General features: G+C 45.1%; 1 protein-coding gene across 2 annotated transcripts in view; it reads right to left on the bottom strand.

Annotated features, from left to right (window-relative positions):
• Positions 1 to 26,728, bottom strand: part of LOC119453331 (uncharacterized) — a 68,760-nt gene that overhangs the window by 40,852 nt on the left and 1,180 nt on the right. The window contains exons 2-5 of one of the 2 annotated variants that reach the window (XM_049667777.1): positions 24,438 to 24,540; positions 20,799 to 20,891; positions 17,904 to 18,008; positions 16,079 to 16,174 (exon numbers count right to left, since the gene is read on the bottom strand). In XM_049667777.1, the coding sequence (XP_049523734.1) occupies positions 16,079 to 16,174; positions 17,904 to 18,008; positions 20,799 to 20,891; positions 24,438 to 24,446 (303 nt within the window). In that variant the 5' untranslated portion in view covers positions 24,447 to 24,540. Of the gene's footprint in view, positions 1 to 16,078; positions 16,175 to 17,903; positions 18,009 to 20,798; positions 20,892 to 24,437; positions 24,541 to 26,728 lie in introns of those variants that run through there. The other variant, XR_007467081.1, reaches the window with a different exon arrangement.

A 26,728-nucleotide genomic window follows, 5' to 3' on the forward strand; every position in this document is an offset into this window, starting at 1 on the left:
TCCCGTAATGATATGCGAGCTTGTTTAAAATAAATATGAAAAAAAACACCGGGGTTTATCGATTCTGGCTCAACGCACCAAAAGACTGACGTATTGTTCCTGATAACGTTCACTATCCTGTAAATCTCACTTCTGAAAGCCTATTACGCGCATTCCGGTATGTATACTTTTGTGCACGTGAAGCAGTCTGCTGCCCATTCTCGATTATTCAAGTACTGCCTTCCTTTTTTCCATGCACGACGCTTCGCGGTCGCACACCCATAATTTCATCGAGTTTTGAATCGGTCCACATAGAGCGGGTAACCCTATGGTTGTCATTAGACCTACTTAATTATTTTAAGGTCGCCTATCTCCAAAGCTGTGCTAGTGTTTGGATGGCTTCAATTAATAAACTTCGCTCAGATGTTTCCTTTAACAGATATTGAACGGACCATCCGTAACGCGCTTTAGTTGAGCGCATCGAGACCACTAACATTTCATTCTGCAAGTGCACAGTGTTAAGCGAACCAGGGATTAAACACCGAACACTATTTACAAGGTATATTTAAAGACAACTGCAGCGCTGGCCAGTTTAGCCTACAGGTCGAGACCTAGGAGAAGTTCGTCGTCTTAGTCGGGGCACCCACGCGCATCGTGAAAAAGAAAACGGACTATGCTTGTAGCAATGTCATAATGGTGCTTTCCGCAGCGACAGCCTGTATGCACCCGGCTAGGAGATATAGAAAGCATGCAGTCAGCCGCTTGTGGCAGTGAATGAACACGCATGACCGTGCGACCATGTGTGGCTTATGCCACAAGAGAAATTATTTCGGTGCTGGTTACTGACACAGCCGCGTTGATATACTGCTTTTTCTCATGCTGCGGATCATTGTGCTATGAGACTACGAGGCAATCTATTTATTATTTGCAGGTTAATGATGTGGTCAGGTGGCGCAAGGACGCAAGGTACTTGGAGATCAATTGGAGCAACGTTCGTTCTGCAGTGGGCCCATTCTGCAGTGGGCCTGTACGCGGATGATGTCCATCCGTGCAACCGACACATGAAGCACATGAAGGCACATGGACACATGAGAGCAAAGCTCTGTAAGGAGGTCAGGCTTTGCCTCTGTCAAAAGTCCTAGTGATCTGTTTTGCGCGCGCCGCTGAGTTTCTTGAAGCACCACTGGATGGCGCTCGCCTCCGCGCATCCCGGCCGGCACCGCCACGGCAACGTATCGCACTTTGTGCTCGTGCTGTGCTTGCTTTCCTTTGCGACAAAAATGCAGGTGCTGGGCTGTGGAGCTTGCGTGCTGGGCTGTGATAGTGTAAACATTAAAATCGTCCATATTTCCCGAATAGCAAGAGCGCTTGGAGCTGGCGTCTCAACAGCGTACTGGTCACGTGTGCAGAAGGAGCACGTGAACACGCGCCAGCAGAATGGCTCCAAAGCGTGCACTCAGCGTCTAGGACACCCAGGCCCGAAATAAGCGTCACGCGGAGCAGGAGCCTCTTAGGCACACAGGGCGAAACATGGTGCGTACCGCGAATGTATGCTGGGCTCGAAGACGTGAGGCAAGGCGATGCCGCGTGGCGGCCATGAAAGACGACGAGCGGCGTGAGCACTACGACCAGAAGCGCCAAGCGGAACGATAACGCGTAGCGGCAATGGTAGACGACGAGCGTGCTGAGCACAACTGCCTAAAGCGAGAAGCGGAACAGCGCGTAGCGGCAATGGAAGACGAGGAGCGCGGTGAGCACCATGACTAGAAGCGACAAGCAGAGCAATAGTTATCGCCAATAAAAGCAAACAGCACACAAAGCTTCGCTTGCATAGATTTCCACAGTGCGTGGGATCCACACTATTTTTTGCCAGTTTGCGGAATTGTGCTGGAAGACCTAAGGTTATTGCGTACACTGTCTGCACGTAAGAATATTGTCTCGCCCTGTCGAGAACAGTGCAAAAAAATGACCGTCGCAAGGTAACCAACATGCTACATGAAACGCATACCTGGTGCCAGAAGCCATGACTCTGCAGTTCGCCGACACATGATGGCGTTGCACGTGACTGATCGCCAAAGCGGATGCACGAATGCCGCCTCCGTCGACGCGGTCTGCACACACAAGGCAACGTTGAGGTGAGCGGTTCCTACCCAGTATATTGAGAATTATATTGGCAGGGGCACAACAGGGATATCTGGGCAGTACGTAGAACACCGCACCGTAAGTGTGAAACTAGGGTACTGCTAAATTATTAAAAATAAACATAGCAACAATATCTGAAAGATTACGACAAATTAGTTCTACAGAAGCCCGCAATGAGAAGAAAGGCTCCTCGAAAGAAAAAAAAAATGTCATCCACCAAACTGTGGCACGAAATTACTTGGGAAACCAATACGGATATCTCAAAATGAAAGAAACGTCGCAAAAACTTTGCAATGGAGACACTTATTGGGTTTCTTTGGTTGCTTCGTACTACAGTTGGGTGGATGATAAGATTGTTTCATGAACAGTTCTTCATTTTGCGGGTTCACAAAGAAGAAATTTGTCATTTTCAGTGTCCCTGTGCTTCGAGTGTTGAATTATTCGCCATCGCTTTGCGATCAGCTGACGTCCCGGTTAGCTCAGATGGTAAAGCATCCACCCCGTGAAGGCGTTGGTCCGGGCTTCGATCTCCGGATCACGACAAATTTTACTTCAACTTCGATACTTTTCTTTCCGAGAAATTCATATAGAGTTTCCTTTGCAACAGAGGTACTGATTCATATATACAGGGTGTTTAATTTCAGCTGCACCAAATTTTTAAAATTGCCTGTGGCAGGTAGCACAATTCGAATGCTTTATCTAAAGTACTCGATGAGGAGGCCATTACTTCCACGATAAATCTAAATGCCTAATTGAATACGAATACCATTACGCTAAATATTTTCTAATGAATTATTTTATGGCACATATTTTAATCTACAAACTGTAGCTAGTGAGTTTCCAAGGTATATGCACTACGAACGAATTTTGTGTACTCAGCCAGTTTCAAGATTTTAATTTTCAAGGTGTCCGACGAAACGCAATGGTGTTCCAGTTACTTCTGTGCTTCAATGCATGAAACGGCGTTTTCTCCAAAAACATAACAAACGCCAATGCATTTCGTTGTACACTTTGAAAATTAACATCTCGAAACTGGTTCAGTCCTGAGAATTCGTTCCAAGTGATACGCCTTGCGAACTAACCGGCTATAATTCGTAGACCAAAATATGTGCGGTAATATAATTAATTAAAAATGTTAATTAGCTTAATTAGGCTACTTATTCAAATAGGCATTTGGATTTCTCGTGGATGTAATGGCTGCCTCATCGAGTATTTAAGATCAAGGATTACAATTGTGCTATCTGCCACAGGCAATTCTTAAACATTTCGTCCAGCTAAAAAAAAAAACACCCTGTATATATAAAAAAGGACACTGAGTACCCTCTCCGATTAAGTCATAGGAATCGTAACTCACGTTCCAGGCATATACGAGCATTGTACGTGCAAGTGAGTATTTCAGAGGTTCAGAGAAAGCTGAGCTCAGGCAGCATTTAACAGAGGCAGCGACCATCGGCAGCGTCTTTGACCGGGGAAATATAACCGCGTATCGGCAAAAGCATGCTACAGCCGATCCAGCTTTTCATAATACAAACAGGATTCTTTTGCAGCCAAGGAAATTATTTAACCATCTGGCTTATACGTGTAATTTATGCAGCAAAAGACAAAAAATTCTTGCTAATGAATGCGGCCCTTCAGGCCTTGTCGTCAAAGCAGAAGTGATAATCTCGCCGTGACGACCACTCCTGTCAATTCTAGCATCTGGTGAAATGAGTGGTTTCGTCGTCGCGGCATCGCTATTCGAAAGTGAAAATTTTGGGGCCAATGTCTAACAATTTAGGACATTTTAAGTCAGCGATGTCAACTGAAAAGTTACTATAACTGATGGCACGCGCTTACGTTTGCCATGTGACTGTTACAAAACGTTGCCACACCGCTCTCACCGGAAAAGTTGGCCTCAACAGCTGTGGGCTCCTTTGCTCAGCATTGACTCGGCTACTTCGACGCAACCTTGACTATGAGGAATCAGCAGACGTGAATGTAGCAGTAGGCGTCACTGCGGGGAAAACAGACAACATTTTAGAGGACACTTCAATCACGAGCAGAATCCGGTTTCTTTGTTCAAACACGTGTAAATGCAGAAGGAAATGCATTGATGAGACAACCGCTTTAGCGATTTGAATTAAACTTGTTGCACTCAGAGCGAAAGCAAAACTACAGTGAATCCAGGAAGCAGTACATTGAATTGAGGCATGAAATATTTTAGAAATATTGTCTCAAATCGGTAAGGCTTCAAGACATCGAAGCACGATATTCTCGTATTCGTACTGCTGCAAAAAACAAGTAGTTTTCCAACTACATCGCTTAGAACCTCTGAAGGGCGTAAATTTGCTTAATTTTGTAGCCTACGTGAAACTGGTACAACGTTTACAATCGTTGTGGAAATATCCTAGACAAATATTACTCTAATATAAGACTGCTGTACAAAGCATCATTTTGCCAACTTTGAGTGTTATATTAGGTACAGCTGAGCGGTGACATTTTTACGCTGGCAGCTTATTATTGCGGAAGTTTATTAGCAAAAAGAACTCGTATCGATTTAGAGCGCAGCTCTTAGGCGCCCGTTCCTACGGCGAGCGTCGGCGTCGTACCTCGTAACCGAGAGAGCGAGCGGAGGGAAAATATGCGAACGAACGTGGTGCGCAGTGGTCGATGAAAGACGGCGAGAGTGAACAGAGCGCCAGGACGAAAGCGTGTGAGGTTGTGAGGTGGGTGCAGAGGAACTAAGACCGAAAGCTGAGGAGAAAGCGTGAAAAGAAAAGCGTAGTGCCGCGCAAGATAGCCGTTGCAGCGACGACGGCTGCGGGATGGCGCCAGAGTAGCGCGCGTCGATTGTATGGAAACAAAGCGCTGCATGAGCGGAGGTCTGTCTGCGGCGGATGCCGTGAATCGCGCCCACGTGCCGCCTCTCGCGATATCCCGATCAGCGAGGCAGTCGCGCCACACATCGCTCTGTTTGGAACGTGCCGCACGTGACACATTGTCCGCGCCAGCCGATATATCGCGAAACGAAAACGCGTGCACAGCTGCGCTCAAATTTCGCATTAGGGAGTATTGTAATCGTCGATTAATTATTTTCATTGTTGAGGTACAGAGCCGTATAAACATGATAGTTAGGTTTTTGCAATTGTTCTGAAACAATTGTAAATTTGCACGAAACAAAATAGGCGCAACACAAACGCTTGATTCCTCGTCGACAATATTAAGGTAGTGCCGTGTACTTTAAGCTTACTTTCCAAGCTAATGAAAAACCGTACAAGGGTGATAATGCGTAATATTGCTGTTCTTTTCATTGCATCAATATTGTCATCACATTTTCACGCGTGCACTTACAGTAGTTCATTGATACGTAGAAAAGTTTTCATGCTATAAAATGTGTACAAGTTCTGATTATGAGGCACGCCGTAGTGGAGGGCTCCGGAATAATTTTGACCACCTGGGGTTCTTTAACGTGCACTGCGCAAGGGTATTAGTGAAAAGGAAAAGCATAATTCACCCCTCACCGAAAGCCTTTTGAGCCACTCTTTCACAGCCACCGAAGCGCGTGCGCGACGACCGATGAAGCTGTCCTGCACAAAATGCTATAGAGGCATTAACAAAAATGCTGGCATTGGGCATCTCCATGCCAGTAAGCACGGCATTAAAGACTAAGAACTGAGACCATTCTAGAAAAAAAAAAGCTCGATCTCCTCAGCCGGTAGACTCTTACAGTATACCGCCCCTGTAATAGTAGGGATCGCGGTCCTTCTACGATTGTCGCACACGGTTGAATCGCTGGCGGACATGCACCCGCAGTTTTCAAACGCTGTGGGATGTGTGAAAGTGCTCTCTATGAGGTTATTTCATAGCGCGACTCAACGATGATAAACCATGTCTTGACCATAGTTTTTTGCACTAAAATACCTAAAGCGAACTCTGGTGCTGTGACGTTTCACCTACCATGGAAATGGTGGTTAGTAGGTGCATTTGTCTGATATTTGGGCTTCCGACGTTGTTGTGACTTTTTATCGCGAGAGCGATTAAACGAACACTCCAGGCAGATTTCTGCCGTCGGCGTCACCGTCGTCGTCGCCGTCACTGTGAGGTTCCGTATAAAGTCAAAGGGCGATAAAATCGTCACCGTCCGTATGCTGTATGTGCGAGTGAAAACGTGCGAATGTGAGTGAGTCGGCAATCGCGGCAATATTATATGAAGTTACAATGGCTGCTGTGCCCGCAGTGTTGTTACAAGAAGTCATGCAACGAACCGCCTTTCTTGCTCTCCGTGCGCCCTAGCGTGTGTGTTTTACAGTTTTTCTAGTAATAGTAGCAAACTGGCCTATAACAGGTCGAATTGGGATCTTCTACAGAAACGGTGATTCTGCGGTGACCCTGAAACAACGATTGGGCGCAGGAACGCAACTAGCGTGATCGAATCCACAAATGCAGGCGTCTCTGCCTAGGTGGCCGCATGATTACCAGACGATACGTATGACGTATCGTCTGTTCCTATTCTCGCACATAACCAGGCAGTTTTTTAACGGTTTGCGCGCAGGGTTTGTCGTCTGAAAAAGTAATTCTCTTTGAAATATGCCTCATCTATTGTTCACTCGTTTGCACCCTATATGTTTGAACCGATTCTTTCCGAACCGGTAACCGTGAAAGCTTTTTGCGGTGCAGGCTCATTGTCTTGCTGCGAGGCTCGTGAACACGAAGGCATTGAAAATCCCTTTCTGACTTCTCACGGACTAACGGCATATGGCAAATTCCGGTTCGGGCTCGGTTCGACGCCCTGATTGTAACTGATGCCCAGCATGCTATCGCAGGTGTTCCACGATCTTTTTTAACTGGAAAGCTTCTCCAAACAACCTATGCCCATTAGTGTCACTTGGCGATCAAAACAAGTTTACGAGCAGTTTTTACCAACAGTATTCATCAACGGGTTCTCATAAATGATAGCTCACCTATGGTCGGCTCCGCAGTGATCATTGCTACGAGCTCTTGTTGCTCAATGTCGAATCGGTTACTTCAATAGAACCGTGGTCACACCCAGTCCCTGAAGGTGGATGCCACAGTAGACCGCTGCGATTAAAGCAGAGGGCGTAAGCGTAAGAGCACTTGCCAAGGCGACTTATATATCAAGAATCGCTTAAAAAGCTCAAGCAACTCTATCTCCGCAGTAAGTAACGATATGACAATTCTGTGGACGCCACCTAATATGGCCTCCCTCTAAACTGGACATCCTGGACGTTGTATACACCACTGCTAAATAAATACACCGCTAATTAGTAGGTCCTTTTAAAATCCGCCTAAAGCTTGCAACAACTTCACGTTTTGGCCGGGAATTTCAACTTCTAACCGCCAAAATTGAATGGTGGGCGAGTTGGTTGTAATTTCATATATATATATATATATATATATATATATATATATATATATATATATATATATATATAATCCGTAAACATAGTTAAACATGTATGTAGATAACGGGAGAATAATGGCAATTTTCTGGATTTGTCTGGCCATCGTGCTCGTGGCTTGGAACGCTACCGAGACTCTCTACTTCGCTTTGCCCGCCATTATCGGTCTAAATTTGGGAGGAATCCTATATATTGATATGACGGCAATAAGACGTTGCGCACATGCACATTTTTGAAAATTGTACCTTTAACACAATGTTTTGTTGAACACGAACTCAATGCAAAATTGCAAGAATGCAAGAATGCAAGAATGCTCCCACAGACAGTAGTGCCGAAGTTGCCTCTAGTGATTTTAGCCGGAAACGAGATGGACACAAGGCACATTGGACACGCACGGCGCTCGCTTTGACTTTATCAACCTACTGGTAAGCTCTTCCATGCGACAGTAAACGCGTAGCATTTCCCCCATTTGTGTTATTCCTACCGTCTCAGAAGTACGCCTTACTATCAAATTCTTTAATGCAGGCCTTTCGAGCAAATAAGAGATGCTGTAGCAGGTCCTCTCAGTGAATCAGAGCCAATTAGATGGTAATTTCAACAATTTGATCAATTTAAATATATCTCAGTGCACGCTTAGAATCTCGAAACAGCACCTGTGCTTGGCAATGAAATCCCTACATTTCTGTCGTATTTTTGATGTTTCTGTTGTTACTTTATCTATATATGGCGCCTAGTTTTAAGTTCTAACAGTCGCTTGGCGTCACGTGATAAACTTAAGAAAAACAAACGTTTCCGCAGATTTCTCACCATCGTAATTGGCCTCCACAGTTGTACTTCGGAAACAGGCTCGATCCGTTAAAATGGATGCCACAGTAGACCGCCCTGCAATGCAAGCACGGAACGTGAATGCCACAACTTGGTACACACAATGAAGTACGGCACTCGCCTGAGCCAGGCGATAATCACGGAACATTGACCTTGTTGGGAGCCTCGTGAACACGAAGGCATTGGAAGTGCCCTTTTCATTTGTCACGGACTAACAGCCCTTTCTGCCGGCTAAGGACAGACTTAAATTGCTCGCTGACTGATACCTGATAGACACGTTACTATAGAACAGTTAGCTCCAGTTCAGAAAACGTTCCCGTCATCATCCTTGAACCAACGAATAAGACTCACACCGAATAAATGAGTGCTACTGTTCGTATTTTAGAATAAACAGTGCTTGCCGTTCACTAGCTCAGTCCCCACTGCCCAAAATGCAAAGTTTCATTTAAGCTTTTGAGTGTGAATACATTCGCAGCAACCACGCAATAAACCTCGTGAATACCATTGCATTTGCCGCAGAATAACAATGCATTCACACTGCATACATGACTAGTGAAGTAATAACGGCCCTTTCTAGCGGAGGATCACGCTGCAAGCGCGGCTTTTACTATAACGTCATGGTTACAACGCGCTACCGTGCAATCCCCGATGGTGCACCATCCAATTACCAGGAAGCTTTAGCTCAGGCACTCGATATATCTGCAAAATACTTCGGAGTGGCGACATCGTTTTTTCGGCATCTACTGCTCCGAATTGAATGCGGTTGGTTAGATTAAAAAAAATCTAGTGACTCTTGGACACACATAGTTATTTCGACTGCTATCTTTTTTACGAAATTTGCTGCAAATTGCGAAATATAAAATATATTGCGATCTAACACATGTTGGAATCTAAGCGTGTTAAATAAATGTTTTACAGCTAACGACGATACATGCAGTTTGGGGATGACACGTGAATGCAATGAAACGCATGACACGTATCACACAATATTTAGGGATACTGTCACTCGTGTCACAGCGGGACGCACATCGATTCGGGAGGATTGGCCATGAGCGGGTAAACTCCCAGTGGCTCTTACCAAATGGTTAAATCTAAGAAAGTAATGTAATTTGAAGAATTCCTACTAAAATAATGGACAACGCTATGAACAGTTTAGTGTTCTTTAGATATATCTGAGAGCCTACATTATACTTTCATATTTTATGTAAGACTCGTTCATAGTGGGGTATGTCCATTATGGAGCAGTGGCCAAGAACCCAATGGGGAATACATGGGTTCAATCGAACAAAATAAAGTACAATAAAGAATCCGCTAAATATAAATTCGCCATACCATTAACAGGTCGGTGTGTTTTGGAGGTGCCATTGAGCTGTCATTGTTTTCAGTTTTATGTAGAAAGTCTTTTTTTGAAGAGCAGTAGAGAGCTGTACGCATGTGATCAGCATATGGTTCACATGAGCCATGTCGTGAGAACCCACATGTAACCATTGTATGTGTGTCTCCAATGATATCCGCCGAAGGAGAGACCGACCGAACTGCACCCAGCCGCTAGGCAGCCACACCAAACGCAGGAAAGTAGGTAAAAGAAGTTTCCCCACTTAGTTTGCAAACTCAAACTCGGCAACAAGTAACAATACATTACAATTTTGTGGACTGCACTTAATCTGGCCTCCTCATAAAGTGGGCATCCTTGATGTTGTATACACCACGGCTAAATAAATAGCCGATAAATGATTTAATAGTACAATTTTGAGTAGGCCCTTTTCAAAACTCGCCTAAAGAATTTATTAACTTCACGTTACCTCGGAATTCTCAGATGCCAAATTTGACCCCTATAAATGCTCTAACAGATGTAATTTACAGAATGAGAAAGTTGTTTTCGGCTTAAAGTCACGCATTTGTAAATTTCGTCCTTCGATGTTTTCGAAACTCGCCAGATCTTGGTAATCCACGATAATGTCTCGCTTCCTAACGTCAGTATAGTTTCTCAACTTTTCTCAAGTGCACCAAATATCATTGCAATAGGTCCAGCGAGTGGTATCGTCAATTAATTTGTCTTTCAAATGTAATTAAAACGGAAAATTGCGAGCTAAAGCTTCCTAAAGTTTTTTGCGGTAATTCCTTATAGCGTGCCAGCGCACACAGTGTTGCATGCATTCCAAAGCTGAGTGCCAGACGTTTCTTACCGTGTCTCTAAAACGCGATACGGCCACAGACAGGACGGTACGAAGGCGCTGTGTCTTGGCCCACAGTAGTGGGCGGCTGGCGACTGCTCTCGGAGTCGGTAGTAGACCCTGTCGAGAGCAGAAGTATTTTCATAGAAAGGTTTACAATTTGATGTCGGAGTCTGCAAATAGTAGTGTTTTTTTAGACCAAATCAAATACGAATCGAAAATTGGTAGTCAAATTGTATGAGATGTCGAATACCTTTAGAGTAGTTTGCGAATACTGCACAAGTTTGTCATTACACTGTACATTACAAAGCAAGCTGTGTTAAAAGCACATTTTTTTTTCAAATTGGAGGTCTTCGAAGTACACGCGGCCATGCCATATTATATGAAGGTATTTGCCATGTTTCGCTTAGTAAGAACTCAGTCGTAACTGTACCTATACAACACATGGGATGCGAACTTGAGGACTAACACGGTTTTGTCACATATGAAACCGAAATGTACACACTAAATTGTCCTGTCTCACCTTCGCGACCACATCAGAAATGAATGTTGTCTCTGGAGGTGATAAAGCGAAGAAAAATAACAGTTAACTGTCAAGTTCGAAAGGTCTACGTAGATTGTGCCACTGTTCTAAAAAGCTATGTGGCAATAAAACATTCAGATTTGATCCGATTAAAGGACGCATGTGCTGGATGATTCGTAGTACAGAGACCACCCGCTGGCTAGCGTCCCGTGTAATCACAATTTTATTGCGATTTATTGCGATTTTGACGGAAAATTGTGACTTTCTCAGGGACGCGTCGTGATCTAGTACCTTATGTGCAATGTTGATTGAATGACAGTTATCATTGTTTTACTTCCATTTCTTGTGCACAGTGACCGACGTGATCGACACAATCTGGAACTACTAAAATATTCAAATTTTTGGATACAGAACATTTGATTGAGGGACCGAATCGAATAGGACCGTGTTTGGTTGTATAATCTACAAGTTTAAAATATTCGCACAACCCTAGTCGGATTCAAATGGGCGCAAAATATACCAGCAAAACGAACACCTTTTCTAGTTGTATTAAAGTAAACTAAAGGTTCCCTGTGATGCCAACATCAGACCTAAATATTACCCACATTCTGCAATGTATATATTTTTACATGTGAGGCCCAACTGGCTGTCCATCGGCTTCTTCAACTCTCAGGTCTGGGTTATTTTTCCCGCACTCTTTGAGCTCACACATCCATAACTACATAGCTTTTAGAATCGGTTCGTACTGACCGGATAGCTCAGTGATTCCCACTCAAGCAGCGATGACCGCTGCTTGAGCGGCAAGCAGCACATGACGGTGCCACACACCACTGATCCCCCCAGCAGATGCACTAAGTCAGCCTCCGCCGACGCACCGTCTACGCAGACAGTCAAACCTTCAAATGGCTACGTGCTCTGCACAGTAATAGTTGGATAGTTTATTTCTGCTCCTGTCAACAGCCGGGTGGATTGCTCGGCCGTACATGTTATCAATGCATTTTCTGCATTAAATGAACTTGGTGCGCTTTGATTTTTAGCACTCCCGTTAGACGGACGCTAAACAATGCAAGACAAATCTCTAACAACCACCGTTCTCATGCTGATTGAGCCGCCATGCTTAAAGCTTTATCATACAATAGCACCAGCGATTTTTTACAGCGTCAGCTATTATGGGCTCATTCCAATAGCCGTTTCGGTTCGCGATGGTGTCTACCGCCGCCACCACCACTTCCGCCGCCTCTGTAGGGGACCGTAACCGCTATCGCCGGAAATTCGAAAAAAGTGCCCGGTTCCCACCAGGCACAGGCGCCGACGACCCGAGCCTCCGCTAGTATGGTGGCGCCATCTAGGTAAGGCACCTGCAAACGCCGCGTGTGCAGGCGCAGACAACGATATGCAATTCAGATGCGGCGCGCAATAAAAAAAAAAATAAAAAACGCGATCCCCAGCCTCCGCTGATATGATGGCGCCATCTAGTTAAAGCAGCGTGCGCAGGCGCAGACGACGAGATGCGATTCAGACGAGGCGCGCAATAAACGCGATTACGATGTCAGATGTGCGCCACGTATTCTGGATACTTCTTCGGTACACGTTATGGCGTCTCCTCGCAAGGTACGAACCGCTGCTGAAGAAGCGAATCGTAGAGATACGTGCGCGGCTACAACCAGGCATCATCGTGTTCAGCAGACTGCTGTGCAGAGAGCCTTACAAGCCGCAGCTCGCCGTCGACGCCGGGCGGACAGTTCAGATCGATTCTCGTCAAAACGAGACGAAGGGACTTTGTCGCGAAGACCCTGGTGTGCGTGGTGCCGAAATTGGATCTACTCTTGAGCCGCTCCACCAGCCTAGGCTGTGACTGTGCTGCGTGTGCCGCGCAGGCCTGTGACATTTTTAGGTATATTTTTGTAGCAAACTATGATCGTGACAACCAAAGTATTAACTTGAAGAGGAGGACGATTTCCTTCGTTTCACGTCTTACAGCCAAAAATAATAGTACGAGGTTATAGTCCTCGTAATGTTAATCATTTCACTGCATTCGAGGACCAGCGAGAAGGCGTGGCGATTCTTCCTGTGCACAAGACACGCCTAAAAGCGTGCAAATATCTCTAAAATCTCACGTTACGCCACTGCCGTCGGTGGCGCCGCGTTGAGACAAGAACTTGAACTTCGAAATTTCTTGGTGGGCTAGTCGGTTGTGGTGACATTATGGAGTACGAAATAAAGCACACGAGCGTCATAAGAACCCTGGAAATATTACGGCCAATTGAAGCCGTGCTGTGTATAATTTCACTAGAACACTTTCTACAATTTGAGATCTACATTAGCGAAAATATAATTACTGCGTGAACCTTACTCACGCAGTTCATGACGTCGAATACGATGTCGAAACTGTGACATCCAAAACCACACAGCGAGCAGCGAGTTCCTACAAGGAGGAGAAATGTATCCCTGATTACGCTCAGAATCGCCACAGCATCTGCTTCAATCACAACGCATCAAGGTCGTTAATGCTTGATAGGCCGCCGATCAGGAGTACTATAGCTCATCCACTTATTGCGCATGCTCTAGTCTGTTGGTTTATTATTAAAAACATTCAGTGCTTTCGGGTTCACTAAAATAAACACCAGCTCGTTTTTCAACGACGTCTTAATCTGTATGATTCGCTATTAAACTTTAGTCATCATTATATCACGTCGCTGCATTTGCCGTGTGTCGCTTAGTAAGAACCCAGTTGTAACTGTACCTATATACAACAAATGGGATGCGAACTTTAGGACTAACACGGTTTTGTCACACATTAAACCAAAATGCACACTAAATTATTGCAGTGCTGCAATTTGCGATGACTAAGTAGAAATTAGCACCCGAGAGTAATGAAGTATGACATTTCCTACCCTAACAGGATATCCCAGATGTCATAAAGCAAAACGTTTACTGCAGTGAGACCTGAGCTGAAGTCTTGCATACATTTTTTTCTGCCAACCCTTCTTCCATTCCTTCGCATCGCGAGGACAACCCCGGCTTTAATGGTGGCGTGGCATTGAGCGATGCAATCAAGTAATAAAAATGGAAAATGCTGAGTATTGCAAGACACAGCGGTTTGAGTCTTGTCTCTCTACCAGTTCTCTCACACAGAAAAGTTTTGTCACCGCAATTCCAAACATTGACGTTGTCTTGGTATTTTGGTATTGCGAAACCTGTATTGTCGCCGCAACACAAATGTTCGTGACAGTGTAATCATGGCGCACATAAAGCATAAAAATTGTCGTACAGTTTTCGCAAAAGGTATCGCTTCGGGTAGCGGTGTTCCTGCCTCCTACTTCCCCCACTAAACGTTGAATCTGTTACTTCAACTCAACCATGACCGCACACGATTAGTTGAGGTGGATGCACAGCAGACCGTTGCCATTAAAGCTGACGGCCTAAGTAACGGAGACCTTGTCAAGGTGAGGTATAGGGGAAAAAAAGCTAGCGTACCATGCACTGGAGGCGCAATGCTAAAGAGACAGTGGAGCTGATAGGCACCTAGCTAGTCCTGGCTTTTGGGCTAGGCTAAGCACTACCAAGTCATCCCCAGCACTTTCCGGAATTTATTGCTTATTTATCGATTATCCATTAGCTATCGATTGGCTATTGCAAGGTATTGGGTACGTATTTGGGCTAGTCTAAGCGCTACCAAGTCATCCCCAGCATTTGCCGGAATTTATTGATTATTGATCGATTATCGATTGGCTATCGATAACTGTCTAAGCTTACGTAGTCCCAACCATCCTTAGCTAGCTTAGCCAGGCTCAGATTTGCTTGTTCACAGGGGTATATGCCATTCCGCTTGGACTCTTTCTGCACTACCGCCAGGATCGGCCCAGATTTCTTGTGGATGACTAACGGAATAACGGCCGGCTTAAACAGCTCCGCTGTTAAAAACCACGTGGACACAATCGTAAAGTTTCTTAGAGGAAACTTGGGTGCCTGAGATCATTGTATTTCGAAGGAATCGTCCATAATCATCTGACAGCAATACTGCTGCAATGTTGGACCTTTAACTCTAATTGTTGTTGAAAAAAAAAGTGCTAAATCGTAAGAACGAAGTTTAGGCAACGCCATCATTCTCTAGCTGTCTGAATTACCATGCGCGAAGCTTCCGTTGACACTAGTGCCAAAGTTGCCTGTAGTGATTTTTGCAGGAAACAAGATGGACACGAGACGACACATTGGATGGGCACGGTGCTCCCATTGACATGACGAACCAACAGACACACATGGCAAGCCTTTTCAGAGCACTGGTACTAAAGCCTATGTACAGCACTGCCCCGAGCATGCGAGAATACGGGTACAGAATCTACTTAATTATTTTGAATATTCACATGAACTTCACAGATTGTGAGGTTGATCTTAAACTCTTCAAATTGTCACGTAACAATAAGAACATTGTGGTGCAATTTCTTCTAATGCAGCACTAAACGCGCATGAAGTTTTTCACTCTAGAGTTCTAACCTTCTTCCAGTTGCGTTACTCGTTTTAGTATTGAGCAATACTATCAAATTCTGTAATGACAGTCTTTCGAACCAATCACAGGCGCTGTAGCAACCTTGTGAGGAAATCGGAAACGACAATATGGCGAGTTTCACGATGTCCAGAGCGCAGGCGTTCAAACACACAGCATCCCTGCTTACCAAACAAATGCACACGTTCCTTTTTGTACTTTTGACGTTTCACTTGTTGCTTAACATATAGAAAGCAATACGGCTAACTGCATACGGATAGCTTTAAACGATAACTGTCGTTCTGTGGGTAACATGACTAACTTGGAAACAAATGTTCCCGCAGGGCTTTCACCGCCACAGATATGATTCTCTAAAATGGGTGCCACAGCAGAACGCGCTCCGATGCAAACAGGAAACGCGAATGCCACAGAACTGTACACATAATTAAGTACGCGGCCCGGAGCTAAAGCTTTGGTGCTGGTGATTGCGCAATGCGTTGCAGCGCACACACCGTTACGTGCATTGCAAAGCTGAGTACCAGACGGTTCTTACCGTGTCCATAAAATGCGATACGGCCGCAGACAGGAAGTTACGAAGGTGCCGTGTCTTAGTCGGCTGGCGCGGGCTCTCCGAGTAGGTGGCTAGACCCTGTCAAAAGCAGAAATGTTTTCGAAGGAAAGTTTAAATTCGGATGTAGGGGTGTTACATCCAGTTCGGAAAACGTTCCCGTCAAACATCCCCGAACCAACGAATGAGAAGCACAACGAGTAAATGAGTGGTGCCATTCATATTTTAGAACAGAAATAGCGCTTCCCCTTCACGAACGCAGCAGCCCTCACGGCATCGAACGCGAAGTTTATTTTAGGCCGTGAATTCCCCCTTCCGAATGCGAAGGCATTCGCAGCAACCACGCAGTAAACCTCATGAATACCATGGCATTTGCCAAACAGCAATATTTGCAGAAAGGTGTATGTTGGAATGTATGCTAATAGGAGCTCAAGTCAGGCGGTTAAATGAACATTTTACTGCTAACGGCGACGCATACAATTTAGTTATGACAGGTGCGTATTCATTCAAACGTGCGACCAACACTTAGGATTCTGTAGTTCGTATCATAGTGGGACGTGTAGCCATTTTGGAGAATTAGCCAAGATCGGGAACAGCCCAGTAGCACATTCAGTATGCGGATCCAACCACAGTAATGAAAATCAAAGAATTTGTGAATTATAATAAACAATTAACAGTTCGGTGTGCTTTACAGACATCTGCAAGCCGACATCTAACTCATGTTTTATTTAGCACTCGTGCATAGTAGTATAGTATATGCCCATCTGTAGGAGTGGCCAAGAATTCAGCGGGGTGCATCGAGGGGATAAATGAAGGAAAATAACGCTAATCCAAGAATCCGCTCAATGTAATTCGAAATTTTAATAATAAATACCTCGGTGTGCTTTAGAGGTGACAGTGTCCCGGTTTCATGTAGGCAGTTATTTTTTAAGCAGAAAATAGTTTTGCAAACATGATCAGCATACCTGGGTACGTATTCTGCGACGAACACTTAATCGTGGTTCGTCAGGCGCTCCCTGACTGGCTAGTGTAGCAAGACCGGAAAATGGATAACGCAATCTAAGAGTTCCGGTCTACGGCCATTTTACGTCACGTCGTGAGAAACTTCATATAATCTTTCTATATATGTATCCAAAGATATCCGCCACAATAGAGAGCGACCAAGCAGCACCCAGCAGCTAGGCAGCCACGTCAAACGCAGGAAAGTAGGCAAACATCTCCGCTTTAATAAGCTGCAGTGCCAAGTTTGAAAATGTGTATGTCAGCATAAATAACATTAAAATTCTCTATACAGCACCTAATTATACACAATAGTGTAATTATACACTATTAGTAGCACACTAGTAGTAGTGGACATCCTTGATGTAATATACGCCGCTGTGTAATATGCCACTAATATATGAGCAAGCCCTTGGTAAAACCGTCCTAAAGGTTGTTAGATGCTCGAACAGAAGCAGTTTACAGAATTAGATATTTGTTTATGGTGTCCAGTTACGGATTCGTAAACTTCGTGCATCAATAATTTCAAAATTTGCCAGCACTTGTTAACATGTACAGGCTAAAAATAAGATTGCGCTCCCAAATGAGACCAAATTTGAGCCTTTTCTCTCAAACGCACCACATTTCAATCCAATCGGCTCAGTCATTGTCTCATAAAACCATTTTTACGTCTTGCAAATATTTCAATGGAGAAATCGCACGTGGCCCCGAGATCAAGCTTCCTTTTAAGATTTTGGTGGTGATTGCGCAATGCGTTGCAGTGCACGCACCGTTGCGTGCATTCCAAAGCTGAGTACCAGACGGTTCTTACCGTGTCCATAAAATGCGATACGGCCGCAGACAGGAAGTTACGAAGGCGCTGTGTCTTGGCCCACAGTAGTGGGCTGGCGCGGGCTCTCCGAAAAGTGGTTAGACCCTGTCAAAAGCAAAAGTGTTTGCAGACGAATGTTGGCAATCGGATCTAGAGATGTGCAAAAAGTAGCGTTTGAGAGCAACTCGAATACGAATCTAATAGATCCAGAATAGATCCGACGCGCGACGGCGTGCCAAGCCGGCCGCGTCGGGTGCGTTGCAAAGGGCGCGAATGTGACAGCCGTAGTTGCATTGTCGGCCGCTTGGCTGGGCTGAACGGCGCTAGCTATCGGCGATAGAACGCGTCGGCTTTCACGCCCGATGGCGTCCCAAGCGCGTTCCTGGCGCATTCACTCAATTACTAGGTAGTACTACGGTGTACTAGAATTCTAGTACAGTGTAGTAGTAACACTCGTCTAGCTTACGCTGTGACTGCTGCGTGTGCCGCGCAGGCCTGGCATTTTTTATCACTGCAAGGCTACGCTAAAGAGCTCGTGGCCACCAATTCCGCATGGAACAGTTTTCGTACAGTTTTCACAAAAGGTATCGACCTGCATCGCAGTGCTCTTCCCGCTGAGCTTCATCATTCAACATTCAATTTGTTGCTTTCAGACAATCACGACCGCACACGATTCCCGGAGCTGACTGCCAGAGCAGGCACTGCCATTAAACAGAGGGCCCAAGTGACAGAGCACTTGTAAAGGTGAAGTATAGTGCAGAAAACCACGCGGACACTATGATAAAGCTTTTAGCTAATTTTCTTAGACGGAACCCCGTGCTTTGTAAGTTTCCAGGCTAATAAAATTGCGCTTTCTAAGGTCACCACATTTAACCTTTTTTCTCTCCAGTGCCCCAAATAAATATTGTCTCAAACGCACCAAATCACTTCACTGATTGTCTCAAAAGCATTCGAACCTTTTACATGCATTTAAATACAGCAATCGGACTTTGCTCTGATCTAAAGCTGCCTCATAAGATCTCCCTCTTACAAAAAAAAAAAAAAAAAAAAACCCTCGGGCTTGGGGAAATAACGTAGTTAGCGGGTAGCGTACGTGACAGTGAACATCTCAGCCAAGTTTTGCTGTCGTGCGCGGTGAGTGGAGCTCGGGAGCGGAGCGAACCTTTCTCTCACAAGCTCTTTTTTCAAACAGAAGCCTGCTCCTTACTCTCTTCTGGACGCTTTATTTCCGAATAACTCGAGTTCCCCATACGCGGCTGCTATTGGTAGCTGTGGTTGGCTACGCAGCGTAGATACCGCAGCCGCCGCGGGGTGCCGCCACGTGTCCACTGGCTAAGCGTACTGAGGACAAGTGCGTTTGGCTTACGTTTAGCGCGTCGTAGGCACCAAAATCGAAAGTCGCGGCTTCTACGGCAACGTCCAAAATGAAAATTTGAACTGCGCGGCACGGTGACATTTAGAAGGCGGAGCGTCGTAGCAATGCCCCACTCCGCCGTATACCCTTCGCAGTGCAAGGCGTTGTAGTAGGAACGGGAGCACAGCGGAGGTCGTGTTCGATTGCCAATAACTCCGCTTCTGCTGAAAGCCTTGAAGTACATTTTGCGGTGAAGTATTTCTGAAATAGCCTATTGTGATAAAATGGAAAATGTGACATCCACCCAATCGTAGCAATTGCTACAACGGAAACCCATGCGGGTTCTTCGAAAGAAAAGCCTCGCAGTTGAAGAAAAATTCGTTGCTGGTCATACGGGTGCCTCTCTCGTGGAACCCGTACGGATTTCCTTTGTAGCAATTGCTACAATTGGGTAGACATCTCATTTTCCATTTAATTACTTCTCTTAGCCTAGCGGGTTTCCGCTGAACTATTAAGTCTAGTGCTCTCCGAGTCGGTGGTTAGGCCCTGCCAAAGCAGAAGTGGGTTCAAAAGAATGTTTGCAATAGGATGTAGGGGTGCGAACGCGTGCAAAACGCCGACGGACGTCGACAACAGTTCTGCACGTTGGTGGTGCTGCTGCATGTCCAAGTTTACACAGCTGATAAAACTACTATCCTTACTCTGTATAGCGCTCTACTAATTTGCTATCGCAATTGATGGTTCGCCTTTCGGGTGAAACCAACATTTTTCAAGTACGCGTCTTTCTGTAGTACCGTATGTACAATGTTGAGTGGATGACAGTTATGAGCGTTTAATTCGATCTCATGTTACATTGTGCACAGTGGATGACGAGATCCGACGCATTCGGGATTATTAGTTCGCGATTCCGTCGATCTCGTCATCCACTGTGCACAATATAACACGAAATTTATATAATCATGAAACTGATTCTTAATTACAGACTATTTCATTGTGGGACTGAATAGAATAGGACATTCTGCGATCCTTTATTTTAATATTCAAATTTTCGCATACGCCTAATCGAATGCAAATGCGTTCAAAATAATGCACGACAAGATGGTCGCCTATTTTATCGTGTTTGGCTGCAAGCAAACCAAAGGTTCAATGTGATGCAGACTAAAATTTCCACCGGCAACGACGCTATTACACACATTCTGGGATGTACACATTTTTACATTTTTAATTGGCTCTCTAGTCCATTAAAAGAGAGCTTGTTATAGTTACAGGTTTTATGTGATTTACTTTCTTGAAATAACTAAGGTGCACTCACTGGCAGTACTTTGTCAGTTTCATGGATGCCGATTGCGAGACGGCGTCCTGGTAAACTTGGCAAAAGGCACCAAAAGCAAGCAGTCTGTGGCAATCGGTAATGCTAGAACAGTAACTAAATGCTAAAACACTATGCCTACAGGCAAATAATAGGTCCTAACAATGACGAACGTTTGGAAAAAAACGACTACTTGCAAGCCCCTGCTTGCTGGTCCATGCAGCCTGCTTACCGACGTTGTCCCTTGTTTATCAAGATAAACGAGCCGTTCGGGCTGACGCCGCTGCCGCTTGCTTCGACAAACTGGTGGTTGTGCCGGGTGTGGCTGCACGTGAAATGGCTCGATTGCATCATGCACTTCAGGATGCCGCGAATAGCAGCGTATCTTTTCTGTGCGAATTGATGCGATGAGAAATAAAGCGTTACCAAAACAATGTATTTTGAGATTGTCACCAGTTGTTTTTGAAGCGCCATATGCTATAGTGTCGAAGCTACCGTATTTATTCGAATATAGGTCGAGCTTGTTTTTCCGATCGAATCGAATATTTAAAGCATTTCGAATAGTTTCCAAATACAATACAGCTGCTAGAGCTCATTTTGATAGCTGATAGAGCTATCAAAATGAGCTATAACCTATATGCGCGACCAAATAACCTCGACCTATATTTAAAAGCTATTGTAATAATTTATTTAGAGCGCTGTGAGGCTAACCAGTATCTTGTTGTGCTGTTTAGAGTACTGAACCTTTGTTTGAAGCAAAACAATAAGAACAAAGAATACCATGTCAGTACCCGTTTAAAAGCAAAACTTATTGCATTGTTAGTGTAGGCAGAAGTGAGAAAAATTGTCCGTTATATCCAAAAGTATGCTGCATGCGGATCTCTTTTAACGCGCATGTTCTCATCGTGCAGAGGTATCTTTGCAAAATACAACTTACACCAGCTGAGCAACTCCCAAGAATACAAAACTAACGAACATAACCCGGAGCATGCTATTTCAAAACCCATTTGACAAGCCAAAGAGGATGTTTTCACAGCGGCCGTTTTGTTCATGACCTAGAGTTACGTGGTAGATACTCAAACTAATATGTCCCGTGACCAGTCTGCAGAATGTCCAGCTCCAGCACACATTCGCACCGATAGTGATGAGAGTGCAGTCAGGCGCGCTGGATGAACCAAGTATGGCCAAGTATAGCCTAGCCGTGGCCTTCCAGATTGATTAACACTTGGCAGGTAGGAAGCAATGGCGAAAAGAGGGGAGAAAAGTCACTACCATCTGCACTGACCCTAAAAAATTAAAATAGAATATTGGGTTTTACGTGCCAAAACCACGATCCGATTGAGGCACGCCGTAGTGGGGGACTCCGGAAATTTGGACCACCTGGGGTTCTTTAACGTGCACCTGAATCTAAGTACACGGGGTGTTTTCGCATTTCGCCCCCATCGAAATGCCGTCACCGCGGCCGTGACTAACCCCAATCAAGCTCTGCTGTGCTAATGCTGGCTAAGCACAGAACAAGGAAGTCTGGTTACGCGATACGTCCTCAACCTTTTTGTGTGTCATTTGGATAGATCTTAAAAGGGCCCCTCATCAGGGCTGGCCATTTTGAGCTGAGAAGCGCAGTGCTTACAAAAAGCACTAACGATCGTGCCTGCAAATCATTACACCGCTGCGCGCCGCGAAAAGCGCTGAAATTTCAAAACCAAATGCCGTTTACCCTTTCTGATGAGATCGCCGACAACCAAACCAGCGCCTCCTATTTTTTCGATTCCAGTGCAATCACCCGCTCCGCAATGGAGCCGTTGGTCCGCCTTAGTTCAGTGAGTTGCCGCGATGTGACGCTTCCCATAGGGTGCGACTGCTTGCGTCGCGCGTGCGTCTGAGCTGTCTGAGCCACTGAGCGCGCGCCGCTGCCGTTCCGGAGGAGATGCGGTAGACGCTGCACGCGTCTTGTCAGGATTACTTCCTCCGACTTCCGTCGTGAGGCGCCACCCAGAGGGTACTCTCCCCCACGACCGTAAAGCAGGAACGAGCGCTAGCCGACGGGGAAGAGTAGGAAAGGGTTAATCGGAGAGGGAGGTAAAGCGTTGGATCGGCTGCACCTGGCGCTGAGCCGTGCTCCTTCAAGGGCTGCAGAAGATAGCGCCAACCTTTCCTTTCCCAAATGAACCACTTTGTAGGCATTGAAAAAAATAGAGGAGGCGCTGGCCAAACCTATGAGGAGCGCGCCGCGTTGTCCCTCGTACTATGCAAGCGAGGCGCTTCCGACAGATGGCGACTCAGTCTCACTCACCCCCAATATGTGACGCAGTAGTTTTTCTTAGCGCACGTTAGTAGTGAGAGATGTCTTTCGGGACATAGTGCTGTCTATATAACTTGAGGTTCAGCGCAAGAGCGCACGAGTGCGCAAGAGAGCACGTCCTACGTGCTATCCTGCGCTGCACCTCAAGTTATGCCCTACCACTAGCCCACCAGTCCAGCCTAGCCGTGACCTTCCAGATTAACACTTGGCAGGTAGGAAGCAATGGCGAAAAGAGGGGCCGATATCCTACGCTTGAACGTCTTGACAGCCAAAATAATGGTCGAGGCTATATAGTCCTCGTTTCATACCGGGTGTTCAAAATTAAGCTTTATGGAATTTTTAGAAATCGCCTGTGGCAGGTAGCATAATTGTTATCGTTGAGCTGGGATATTCGAAGAGGGGGTCATTAGTAGCATGAGAAATGGAAACACAAGTTCAACTAATTAACAAACATGTGGTACGAAATACATGGGCGTTGTGGTTATTTTTATGCTTCAATGTATAAAACAGCATTTTGGTAAAAAAGGTAAGTGGAACAACAGTGCAGTTTTACGGAGAAATGAATTAATTAAAAATGGGGTTCTACGTGCCAATCCCACGATCTGATTATGAGGCACGCCGTAGTGGGGGACTCCGGAAATTTGGACCACCTGGGGTTCTTCAACGTGCACCTAAATCTAAGTCGACGGGTGTTTTCGCATTTATCCCCCATCGAAATGCGGCCGCCGTGGCCGGGATTCGATCCCGCGACCTCGTGCTCAGCAGCCCAACACCATAGCCACTGAGCAACCACGGAATTTGATGGCGCATATCTCCAAACTGGCGGCGACTGATGCACGTGTTCTGCACAAAATACTAGAGGAATTTTAAAGTGCACATGCGATATATTGGAAATTGCTGTTCCTTTACCGCAATATTTTGTTGAAAGTGAATACAATATCACAAGAATGACGTTCAGGCAAAGCCACGATTCTCTTGCTGTGTCTTCTTGCCATGAAGCTCCCATAGACAATAGTGTCAAAGCTCCCCTTGTGACCTTTGGATTAAATGATATTGACACAAGAAGACACATTGTACACACGGCGGTCGCCTTGACGTAACAGAACAGGCCCGCATGGCAACCCTTTTCAGAGTATTGGTGCTAAAACTTTTGTACAGGACTACCCCGAGCATGCCAGAATATGGGTACAGAATCTAATTTATTTTGAATGAGCTCAAGAAGCTTATATATTGTTCGGATGATCTCAACTTGGTAATTCGGTAACAGGCACGATCCGTTAAAATGCGTATTAATCAAATGGGGTATTCTTGTATAACTCTCCCAGGCTAGAAATGAAATTGCGCTTCCGAACGTGACAAGATCGAAACTTTTCTCTCAAATGCATGAAACACATTCTCAATTGCACCAAATCGGTTTAAGGATTTGTCTCAAAGGCACTTCTACAATTACCAAATTTTCCATGCTAAAGCTTCGCTTTAAGATGTTCCTCAAAAGTGGTAATTGCGCAAAGCGTTCCAGTGCACACGGCGTTGTATGTATTGCAAAGGTGAGGGCCAGACGCTTCTTACCGTGTCCATAAAGTGTGATACGTCCGCAAGCAGAAGTGTCGAGGGTGCTGTGTTTTGGCTTACAGCGCCGGCTGCGAAGGCTCTCCGAGTAGGCTGCTAGACCCTGTCAAAAGAGGAAATGTCTTCAAAGGAATGCTTACAATCAGATGTAGGGAATCGAACACGAATAAAATAGTGCTATATAGAAGCAAATCGAATCGAACATCGAATACCTTTCGAATAGTTTGCGAAAAGTGTACGACCTTCTCAACATTATTACAATTTTCCCTTCCTGGAAATCGCAACGTTGGGAAGTTTGTCATTAAACTGCACATTATAAAACAAGCTTAATAAATGCAGCGTTTTTCGTAAACTTGGGAGTCTTCAAAGCACACGCGGTCATGCAATATTATAAGATGTTTACAATGGCACCAGTGTGATCCCATTAACATACGTGTATACCTTCGCGACCAAACAAGCTATGCATTTTGTCTGTGAAGATAAAGCGAATAAAAATCAGGTGCCAAAGATCTGCGATTAATGGTACCGCTGTTCTATCGAGTTGTGTGGCAATGAAGCAAATCAAATTAAGGTTTCATCCACCGAAAGAACGCACGTGGTAGATCTTAGTACGAAATCATACCTGCTCGTGAATACCACGTCCAATCACAATTTTATTGCGATTGATTGTGGTTGTGATTGACAACTGCAGGGTTCTCAAGTACGCGCTGCGACCTTTCACCTGATGCCCAATGATGATTGTATGAAAGTTTTACTTCGATTTCATGTTATATTGTGCACAGTGGACGACGTTATCTATGCGCTCGGGAGCTAACATATTTTTTGAATACAAATTATTTTACTGGAGGACTGAATGTAATATAATACTGATCGATTGCCTGATCAAAACTTTCAAATATTAGCACACCCCTAAGGAGGCAAATTAGCTTAAAATAATACAGAACACAAAAGGAATTCCTTTTCTCGTTTTTCGCTTCAAGGAAACAAAAGGTTTTCTGTGGCGCCAATTAGTTCATTGCACATTCTGATAATATACATTTTCACATTTGAGGTCCAATTGGCTGTCTATTCTCGCTTCTTGAACTCTTAGGTCTGGCTTCCATTTTTCCCCAGACCTCTTGAGGCAACCATTGTCGCGTTCGTAAAAAAAATAGTTACGTGATGATAAATAGACGGTACGCGAAATGGCCGGTTTCGGCGTACGAAATGAAGGTGATATTTTTGCCCAGAATCTGGAAACAAAATAACGTAGCTGCGCGGACATCTGCGATTTCCTCAAAGACAGACTGCGAGCTCGTTATAAACGTTCTTGCCACTGTGTGGCCAACTGAAGCAGAATTGGGCAACAATTTGTGTTAGGTCCCTTTTGATGATGTGTAGGAAGCTACAAAAACGGAAACAAAATATGGTTTGTGGTTCTATCACCACAACAAGACAAATTCTATCCCAAGAACAAGAAAGCCATATGGGTTTCCTTTCAAGCTTCGTGCTACGACCGGGTGGATGCCAATTTTTCTATTCAAGGAGGGTGTTTGTCAATCGGATATCTGTAAAGTAAAACCTTGTTCATTCGGATTTCACGGAATGGAAAAAAAAAACATGGCCGCAATTACCAAATGCTGCATTATCGAGGGCATCGAAAAACAATAAAGGTTTACTACAACACTTTTACTTAGTAAATGAATCAGTAAATCCTATTTTTATTTTGCAAAAAAGCACTGCGCAAGCTGCAATTGTAGTCATCTCGTGACTGGACTGATTAGCACTCGCAGCGGCGAATGCCTTGCGACTTCCTTCGGAGCACAACCGTAGTGCATATCTTCCTCTAAGATAAGCTTTTTACTGCCGCACGCACATCCCGATTACTTTTCGCCTGTGAGCTGGTCGCCAACAGATCATCCGTCCATCGCGATGTAGGTTGCGCTGTTAATCCTCGACAACTTCTGGCATGTTTGTGACACTACACACGCAGCCATATATTGCACTGACTCAAAACAGAACTACTGTTTCCCACAACCGCTATGAACTAAACTGTAGTGGCTATCGATGCGAAAATGGGTGGAGACTATGCCGTGATGAAGGCACGTGGCCAAACCGGCGTTATGCGCGGCTGGAAACGCAAGAATACGGCTGCAAAGGCACAAAGTGTTCCAGCGTTACTGTCGTTAACGTACAACTTCTGCTGATGACTATGACGATGCAGACTCCACCGCTTTATTTCGGATAGACGCTAGTGACATTTCCACCCTTGAGTCGCACGTTTCCGGCACTCCGTGCTCCGCGAGCTCCGA

The sequence above is a fragment of the Dermacentor silvarum genome, chromosome 5, assembly GCF_013339745.2.
Source record: "Dermacentor silvarum isolate Dsil-2018 chromosome 5, BIME_Dsil_1.4, whole genome shotgun sequence".
Lineage (NCBI taxonomy): Eukaryota > Metazoa > Arthropoda > Arachnida > Ixodida > Ixodidae > Dermacentor > Dermacentor silvarum.